This window comes from Bicyclus anynana, chromosome 23, assembly GCF_947172395.1.
Source record: "Bicyclus anynana chromosome 23, ilBicAnyn1.1, whole genome shotgun sequence".
Lineage (NCBI taxonomy): Eukaryota > Metazoa > Arthropoda > Insecta > Lepidoptera > Nymphalidae > Bicyclus > Bicyclus anynana.
Window position 1 is genome coordinate 1121683 of NC_069105.1, and position 10598 is coordinate 1132280.

At 34.3% G+C, this 10598-nt stretch overlaps 1 protein-coding gene across 1 annotated transcript; it reads right to left on the reverse strand.

Annotated features, from left to right (window-relative positions):
- Positions 1-4337: 4337 nt before the first annotated feature.
- Positions 4338-7741, reverse strand: LOC112045792 (piggyBac transposable element-derived protein 4). The gene is made up of 2 exons (XM_024082122.2): positions 6745-7741; positions 4338-6463 (listed from the first exon to the last, which is right to left on the reverse strand). The coding sequence occupies exons 1-2, from the start codon at positions 7029-7031 to the stop codon at positions 4477-4479; spliced, it is 2274 nt and encodes a 757-aa protein (XP_023937890.1). The 5' UTR covers positions 7032-7741; the 3' UTR covers positions 4338-4476.
- Positions 7742-10598: the final 2857 nt, after the last annotated feature.

Genomic DNA, 10598 nt, shown 5'->3' on the forward strand with positions numbered 1-10598 from the left:
GTTATGTTACATGACGAATTTCAAAGTTTAGGTGACCAAATATGACGTCACGTGTTCTATTTAAATTGAAATTCAAATATCATTACGTAGAACATAATAAGTCATTTACATTTATTATTATTATTTCCGTGTTTTATATTCTTAATTATACTGTTTCGATAATTCTTCATATATTATTTAAAGTAAAACTTAGAATATAAATCTGACATTATTGTAATTAAAAAATCAATAGAAGTAATAGTTGTCATTATAAAAGTCATTGGAATATGGTAACACTGGTAGGAACTACTAAGAATGATTCTACGTAATGAGGAATAACCTGGCATAGACACGGAGCGTCGGGATACGCGGTATCAAGTAAATCTGTGGTCAGTTTGAGCAGATGGCGTGTGATTGGTCTATTGCAAACAAATGGAGAAGCAATATTAGCCAATAGGCGTTTGGTAAAGGATTGTGATGTTTAGGCTGGATGACGAAATGGCGTCTTGGCCGGTGTGATAGAAAATATTAATTATTGTTGTTGTTATGGTGTCTTCCTGTGTTTCTGAGGCTGTTTTATGAAAGCTAAGTATTTTATATATAATATCTTTATTGTAAACTGTATTTTATTATGTTGTATTGTTGTAACGATAAGTTATAACATCCGAATATTACTAATGTGAAATTAGGTATATTTGCAACGACATTATATAGTACCTAATTACGTCGTTGTATATTTGTATTGTAATAATGGTTAATGTTATTTTGATTTGTCTTGAAGTTAAGACTTAATTGAATTATCTATTTCAAGGTATTAATTATTATCCTATATATTGTAATTGTAATTAACCAATACTTTAAAAGAGCATTTGTTGAGTTTCTTGCCGTTCTTCTCAACAAGAGACTGCACTTTCCGAACTGGCGGTAGAGTCACTAAAATTAAAAGTAATACTGTTCAATTAAAGAAATAAATGATTAATTTGGTCACGATTCTATTTTATTTTATTTAAAATACCTTGACACTCAGTAAATAAGTTTTACTAATATAACATTCAATATATTTATTTTAATAAAATTAAATTGAATTAAGGATACTTATCTTAATAAAGTTAGTCAATTAGATCGGCACAGTTTATTTAAATTTTCATTCAATGATATTATTGGCCATTTCTAAAATGATTTATATCAGGTCTATTACACTACGTGATAAAGTATGTATTAACATACAACGCCTATCAACTAATCAAATTGTTTCTCTATAAAAATACTAAACTGACGGACTTACCCGACTGACGATCTTAGCCGAACTGATCTTACAAGTAACAATAGATATTTATGACAACAAATTATAATTCTGTTCCAATATTATTATTTGTTTAAAAAATCATTATTAGTTAAACATATAAATAAATAATTTCATACATGCGTGACCTCGGCAAAAATCGTATCCCCGAGGAAACTCTAAAACTACTTTGGACCGGTCGTCTCCCACACTCAATAAGAGCGGTCCTCACAGCATGCGACACAGGGGAGGTTAAATTAGATAGTTTAGCTACAATAGCCGACAGAATTTTAGAAAATACTAGAGCATCAGAGTTATCGCCAATATCCAGGTCTGATTCTAAAACCGATACAAGCCATTTAGTATTAGAAATTAACGCTTTAAAACAACAAATCGCAGCGTTAACAACACAAATGAATAATAACAACGGCAACAACCGCGCGTCACGTACCCAATATCGCGATTTCCCGGGTCCGTCTAGGGCGCGCTCTAAAAGCCGTGACAATAGTGTAAGTTTTAGAAAGACAAATTTTTAATAAACAAACTGCTAAGCCAGGCGAATTAGGATATAAGTGTGTGTTACAGATGATTAAATATAAGGCACGCTACAACAGGTAAATGCGAGTTTGGAAAATCAGAATTAAATTTTCTTGGCTATCATATAAGTACCAACGGCATTAAGCCGAGCCAAGATAAGTCCGATACCATTTCAAATTATCCCCGACCAAACACTATAGAGGAGTTAAGACGCTTTCTAGGCATGTTAAATTTTTATAGATTAAGTATACCTAAGGCCGCCGAAATGCAAGCTCCACTAAATGCATCATAAAACAACTCTAAACATAACTCTAAAAAAAGGGACAAAACTTTAATAACATGGACCGAAACGGCGTTAAATGCGTTCGATCGATGTAAGCAAGCCATAAATGAAACCGTTACACTTTCGTATCCCGACACATGCGCGTCACTTATTTTAATGACAGACGCCTCAGATAGTTGTGTAGGTTCCGCTTTACATCAACATGTAAATAATAAATTAGAACCTTTAGGATTTTTCTCCAAAAAACTAACGGAGACTCAAAAACGATATAGTACATACGATAGGGAATTATTAGCAATTTATATGGGTATAAAACATTTTCGACACATGGTTAAATGGCAGAGAGTTAACAATACTGACAGACCACCGTCTATTAACTTTTGCACTCACAAAAAAGGTCTCACCATCTGACTCACTGAGACGTTTAAGGCAATTAGATTTTATTTCCCAGTTTTGTGATAGTATTAAGTACATAGAAGGCGACAAAAACACAGTTGCTGACGCTTTATCTAGGATTAATGAAATTACTATGCCTAGTTTATTTGATTATCATAAGTTAGCTGAATTACAAAAAAGCGATTTAGAGTTAGAAAGCCTCCGCAAACAAGATAATCTCCAATTTAAATTAATTGCCATGCCCGATTCCGATGTTAAACTAATATGTGAAACATCTACTGAGGACGTACGCCCTTATCTACCCATCGCGTTTAGAGAGCTAGCTATAAAAACTTTACATAATGTTAGCCATCCCGGTATTGCAGCCACGAAACGGTTAGTTAAGTCTCGATATTTTTGGTCTAGTATGAATATAGATATAAAAAATTACGTTAAAAAATGTATACTTTGTCAAAAGTGTAAGATACAACGACATACAATTACACCATTAGGAACATTTGATAAGGCTTCCCGTTTATCCCATTGTCATTTAGATTTAATCGGTCCTCTTAAACCTTGTAATGATTATAAATATTGGGTAACTATGATAGATAGAGTAACCAAGTGGCCCGAGGTTGTACCTGTAAAAGATATTACAGCCGAGACGGTCGCTAAAGTATTTTTAGAACATTATACAGGGTGATTCGGTCTTTAGTGCGGATATTTTTTTTCGTGGTTCTGTATCATTAATAGAATATAAATCTACAAACAGTTCGATACATTTTATGTAATTTTTTTTTTTAATTTATGTCTCTAAAATAACAAAATAATGTACATATTATTACTAAACAAGATATATTCAGCTTAAAAGTGATCTGGTGACGTTCTTTAGGTATCAAACGAAAATAAAATAAACGCACAATAGGGTGACCCTAAAATTCTGTTCAAAAGTAAATAACTTTAGCTAACGATAATTTTGTTATTTTTGAGTTAAAAAAAAAAAAGAAAAAATACGTGATCATTAAATTTTGTTTATGTACAAAATATAAAAATATCCGCACTAAAAAATTTTTCTTCCTGTATAGCTAGATGTGGTTGTCCATTAAAAGTGACCACAGATAGAGGTGCGCAGTTTGAGTCAGATCTTTTCAGTCAGTTATTAAAAAAACTCGACATAGAGCGCGCCCGGACAACAGCTTATAATCCCAAAGCTAACGGCATGGTAGAACGGTTGCATCGAACATTAAAAGCTGCTATCATGGCGAAGACGTTACAATTGACGTTGCGAAATAAACAAGTTGCAGTCACATTGAATTTCTTAAAAAAATCAAGTATGAATTTAAGAAATTAACGTCTATTGTTTTTTAAATCCTAGCTCTTTAATTGTATTTTTCTTATCCCATAAGTAAAAGGCAGCCCGCACATGTGACGTACACATGTGCGGGCCACTTGTCGGCTAGCAATTTGGTATGTTGTCAAGTTGTGGATAATCTATGAACTAAATGTTAACACATTCACTGCTTAAGATATTATTAAAATAATTAGGCAGAAACCAAATTTTTTCAAGGCGTATTTTGATTAAGTATATAGGTATGTTTAAAAATATGGATGAAAGTATATTGTTATTATTATTTTTTTAATAAAAAATAACCTTTTTCGGATCCGAGTGTTAGGCACATAGCGCGCCAGGTGCCGGTCACTCGGATCCGAGCGTAAGGGACAGCAATGGTTGGAATGGAACTACTCCACAGATTTCGATAATTCTTTTACATTTTAAATGCTATATTATCCCTAATTTATTGAGGAAGACATTCATAAATCTGAGCGATACAATAATATTTATCAAAAATCAAATCAAAGCCATACAATCAAAAGTATCAGTACGTAATAATTATAAGTTTAATTGAAAACTTGTCACAGAATAAAGGTGAGTCACTCACATAAAGGTACAAAGGAATAAAAAATATTCTGAAAATTTTAACCACATAGGTAACAAAACAATAAAATTTAATGAAAACAATTATGAATGTGCTAGGCAGAAACATTTTGTACAGAAACCTGGAGAACCTTCACATTGCTTACATTCATAAATTGTTTGCACCCTTTTTTTCTGTGATTTGCAACCTTTGCATTCTTTTCGGACCACTTCGATAGTTTGTTTCGTGACTCTTCCTACTGTCTTAACTCTCGTCCGGGTCTTTTCTATTTTTGTGAGTTCGTGTTTCACTTTCAAAACATTGCGTCGATTTACATCATTAGGATCAGGTAAAAGCTTCTCCAGTATCTTCATACGGAAATCATATAGATTTAATTTGTCATTCGCCGAAAATGTATTGTACAAGTGCAATGCATTAGTAAGGCTCATTTGCAGCATATGCACAAACAGCTTCTTGTACCAACGCAGCGTCTTCCTTTGGACTGGATAGTATGCCAACATCTGATCTTGAAGATCAACACCCGACATAAAATTATTGTAATGAACGATTGCCATTGGTTTCACTACTATAGATCCTCTTTTGGAAGTAGTCTCCATCATCTCACTACCGTGTTCTGTAGAAATATACAGAACGTATCGCTTATCCCTCCATTTTCCGACATGAACGCCGTTCAAGAACAAGGATTTGTTTTCTCCCTTTTCCAGTGAAACAGAGCCAATTTCGACGGGATTATCTTTCCTGTTTTTTCTTAACGTTCCTGTGCAGTATGTCTGTCGATCTAGCAATTTCACAGCCAGGCCATAAGAATTATAATAATTATCCATGTATACATGATGGCCACAGTCCAGTCTCTCTTCTAGTAGTTTGAAGACAATCTTACTACTATGTCCTTGCCCTGATGTCTCATCATTAGCACCGGCGTAAACTTGAAATTTCAAGACCGTACCATCTGGTTCTGCTAAAACATAGAGTTTAATGCCATATTTATGCCGTTTGTTTTTTATATATTGTCGGAACAGCAACCGACCGCGCCACAATACCATGGACTCATCCAATGATAGCTCTTTACCTGGACAGTAAATAGTTTTCATTTTATTGTTAAAATGATCCATGAATGGTCGGATTTTATTGAGACGGTCTTCTTCACTGGTTACAGACGTAAAGTGTAGGCATCGTAAAATAAGTAAAAAACGATTTCGTGACATGAATTGTCCGAAGCATGGAATATTAAACAAATAGTGTCGTTTCCAATAATCACTTAAACGGTTTAGTCGAATTGTTCCTGTGTGAAGAAGGAGTCCTAAAAATGTCAGCAGTTCTTCCTTTGTTAAATCTTTCCAAGATTTTATTCTGGAGTTTTGTTTGACGTTTTGTGCATTACCGACTCTTATTGCGTTCGCGTTGGTCTCGCGAACTATAAGATCTAACAACTCGTCATCAATCATTAGTCGGAATGCTTCGTAAGGATCAGTTGGAGGCGGCACTAAGAGTTCCTGTTCCTTAGTAAACTCTAAGCTTTTCATGGAGCTTGGATCACTGCTCCAGGTGGTAGTGGCTCCTTGACCAGAGGGTGAGTTATTGGGTGATAGATAAAAATCATCGGGTAAGTCTGGAGTACGACTTCCAGATCTCCGAACAGCCATAATTGATGGAGAGACGTCATCACGTTCTGGCGAAAGGTTGGGGGTGATCGCATCGGATCTCAGAAGAGATACGCTAGGTGTTGAACTGGTAGGGTTAATTGGTATATCCGGCAAAAAATCTCCATAGTCCTGTACGATATTCGGCGATGTAGGACGGCAGTCAATTTCAGAATTGAATTCAAAGCTACCGTCTCCATCAAATTCCAGTAGTCGAGGCGCTGACTTCGATGCTGAGGAACTATTTAGATCTGGTAACTTCAACGATTGAGTAGAATTATTACGCGTGGGGCCATCCCTAAATGAAGGTCTTAATCGCTTACATTGAATGATAGCCCTTCCATCTGACTCACATAAACCACGTTTTGATGCAGATGAACTTGAAGGTTGAGGTGGTGGTACACAGCTGACTGTCTTTGAGGCAGGTGACCTTTAAATAAAATTAAATGGAATTAAGTACAATTTACTGTTATTATTGAGTTCAATCAATTTAATTTCATAATAAATATTTTTAAGCATTTTTTGATGGTAACTACACCTCTTTGAGACGGTTCAAAGCAATGAGGAATTTGGCTTTTGAGGCTTAGTGATTAAAGTGTCAAGGATGGAATCCTGAAGGAACGGGTTCGATTCCCACTCGGAGATTTCATTTTCCACATTGTTTTCAAATATTTATTGTCATGCGTTCATAACATCATTAGTTAGTCATACCTTGAAGGTTGAGCTAGTGGTATATGGCTTGTCGTCTTTGGGGCAGATGACCTTGAAGGTTGAGCTGGTGGTACACGGCTGGTCGTCTTTTGCTTCAGTCTAGTATCAAAGATACTATCATCACTGCCGCAACTAGAAGAGTCCTCTGAACTTGAAGAGTCTTCATCAGCTCTTTGAGAATACACATCCTCATCACTATAGTCAGACTCATAGTCATCACTTTGCCGACGCTTTTTTCTAGAACTACTCGTAGATTTACTTCCAGACGGTCCAGCCTTATTGTCCATTTTAGTGCAAAAATAGCTTTGATACGATCGTGTGTAAAAGTCACAATTACACTGTTATAATGAAACCAATACGCGTTTTCGTAAGTTGAATATGTTTCAGAGCGGTCGCGCAAACCAACATAAACTCACCTCAAACGCCGGCGGCTTACTGACTACTACAAAATGCACAGGCCGGTCACTCGGATCCGAGTGCGCGGCACCGCTACTATCCCCCCTCCCAACTCGGATCCGAGTAGTGAGCACTAAATGTGTTAATGTGGATACGCTAATAATGATTAAACAATAATGTCGTCGGCAATTAATAAATAAACGAAATGTTTAAGCATTTCGCCATGATAGCAGCTTTTAGCGCACAATGGGTGCAAGAATTGCCATTAGTTCTTTTAGGGTTGCGTACGGCAATAAAATCAGACCTAGGATACAGCCCTACACAATTTCTATATGGATGTAGTCTTAGGTTACCAGGCGATATATTTAACTCAAGCCCTAAAACAAACATCAACGATCGTGAATTCATTAAACAGTTAATTAACAATCTTTCATCCGTTTCTAACCTCACGCATACGGACATACGAACGCGGGACAATAAAGTATTTATCCATCCAGACCTAAATAATTGTTCCCACGTATTTGTTAGAAACGAGGCAAGACGATCGTTGGAGACACCTTATGAAGGGCCATTCCAGATTTTAGACCGTCATTCTAAGTATTACACTTTAGACTGTAACAACAAAAAAGTCACTGTGTCACTTGACCGTCTAAAACCCGTTTATTTATTAATTGCCGACGACATTATTGTTTAATCATTATTAGCGTATCCACATTAACATTTAGTTCATAGATTATCCACAACTTGACAACATATTGAAAATCCATCTGACACACGCTGGGCAGCTCGAGCAGATGCTTATAAAAGCTTAAATGAGTCATTTTCAGAAATTCACGATGCTTTCATTGCTATAGAAAGCAATCCTGCGCAAAAACGTTCTATTGTACGTGAAGCTAAAGGTTTAGATTATATTATAAGGTTCAAATTAGAAAGGCTAGAAACTGCCTTCAGGACCGTGTTTTGGAGTTTTATTATGGTTCACATGAACAAAATTAACAAAAAATTGCTATATTGCAGTGTACTGTACTGTTGTTAAATTGTATGATAGTATAATTCATATAATTTCTACAGAAAGGGGAAATTTCGATAAATATGAACAGCTAGCCTTGGAACTGTCATTAGTAAAAGAATATGAAAAGGACACAAAGAGGATACGGAAGAGAAAGCTCACAGCAGATGAATCTGCTGAAGATATAACTTCTTCATTATCGAGTCGGGAAACATTCTGAGTAACAGTATATCTAGGAATTGTAGACCGAATTGTGGTTGAATTTGAAAAGAGACGCAAAGCGTACAATAATTTTTAATTTTTATCTCAATTTGACAAAGCAGAACCGGCAAAAATTAATGGGATCCTGCCTAAACACCAATAACAACATGTGATATATCAATGGATAGGTCTTTTTATGTACTTTGACTTTTGCTATGGCAGCAAGAATCGGAGTGCTGTTAAAAAAAGTTATAGCAAAAAGAAGTCATACTTTATTTACTTACATAAAAATATAAGAGTGCCCTATGAAATGAAGTCGGTGCACATGTTTTAAAGAAAAATAAATCGTGCATACTACAAGTTATGACTGCAACTAACATTTTTGATATATTTTTATAAGCTTTGAATGTTGTTTTTTTGGTTTCAGGTGAGTTGTTTGATATAAGTCTGGTTAATTTTGTTATAAGTACCAAACTACATAACCTTGTGTGTTTTGAACAATAAAATTTTGGTTTCAGAAACAACACATTCTTGTTTATTTTCACAACTAATTATATCTTACAAAAAAGCTTATTATTTCACTGTTATGGTTAGGTGAGCAATTTATTACAAAATTAACAAAATTTTCACCTCGAAATAAAACCGTCCCTCTTATTGTTTTAAGTTTCTGTCAAATTTCAAATGACTCAAATGTCATTATTGTCTCTGAAGGACAGACAATAAATGCGGGCAAATACAATAACAGAAAATAAGTAGTTTTCTTTACAAATAGAGAAATGATATTTTTTATATTGATCAGGTTGATATTGTTGCCAGTAACCGATATAGAACGTAAAGGTTGGTTAACCATTTTAAGTCGTTTTGAAGAAAAATATTGTCTTTTACGAGCCATAACTTTTTCCACACAATAATTAGGAACTTTTGAAGGCGGTACCAACACATTGATGCATTAACTCAAGCCGTTTTAATCATAAAGTTTTAGGATTTTCAGACGGTTCTATCCCGTGGTTCTTTCAGAAACGTCTTTAATTAATACGCTACTGGCTTGGCTTATACTTGGCTTGCTTTCAAAGTCATCAGAAGGTAGCACATACGATGTTGTTTTTCGCTTTTTAGTTTATTGTAGTGATTTTGAAGTCGGTTTAATTTTTTGTTTAAAAGATTTTATTTAAATTGTGTTTGTTATTCTCTTACTACCTTCTTATAATTTTTCAATTAATAATTCAAAACTTATTTTTTTTATTATTAATAACATCCACCACCAATCCTAGTGTGTTAGTGGCTAATAGTGTTGCAGTCTAAATGATAGGCAGCGGCGGTCTTAGGAGGGAGGCGAACGGGGCGTCGCGCCTAGACCTAACAACTAAATTTTCTTATTTAAAACTTTTGATTTTAATGCTTAATTATGTATTAAGGTACATTAAAATATAGTTAGTTAACTAATTCAAAACATACTCGAAAAATTCATTATTTAGTGCTAAAACATCGCGCCACAAAACACTTGTAGATCTGTTTTTGTTTTATATTCGCATAGAACTCGGGTCAGGAGTGCTAATCTGTAATGATCTTTTTTTAATGCGCAAGTGCGAGTTGTGAATTCACCTCTATCTCCTCTGTGTAATATACAATTCATGGCAAATCACGTGACTCAAATTTATGAAAAAAAAAAAAAATTACTCAATTAAGTATAATTGATTGTACTCACGACGTTGCTACAATAATTTAGGTTGATTTGTCATATTGAAGGCTGAAAGTAAATTGAAAAAGACTAATATTACGTACAAATAGGGTTAACTGATGCTAATTTCTAATTGTAGGCTTAACTTTTATTGTATACGGTTGATCTCATTAATGTTTAATTAATTAAAATGTGTCTTAAATGTTACATTTCAAAAAAAACATGTTTGAGTGTCATTACCGCTCAAACCTGTTTTTTTAAATATTTTTTTTCTTGTAATAGGTCAAAGATATAAGATTTTGTTGTTAAACTATTGATTACTTGATAATTAAAGAACATGTTACATTTTATGTTTTTGATTTATAATAAATAGTTTAAAAAAAATGCAATGTTTTTCTTAAGTGAACGCCATTCCCCCTCCCTACCCTATAATTGATTGTACTCACGACGTATCTCGTGTTGAGCAACTTTCAATTATTATGAGATTTCATAATACAAATACAACCAAAATTGAAGAACATTTTATTGGTTTCTTAACCGTCGAAAAAACCATAGCTGAGAGTTTGATGA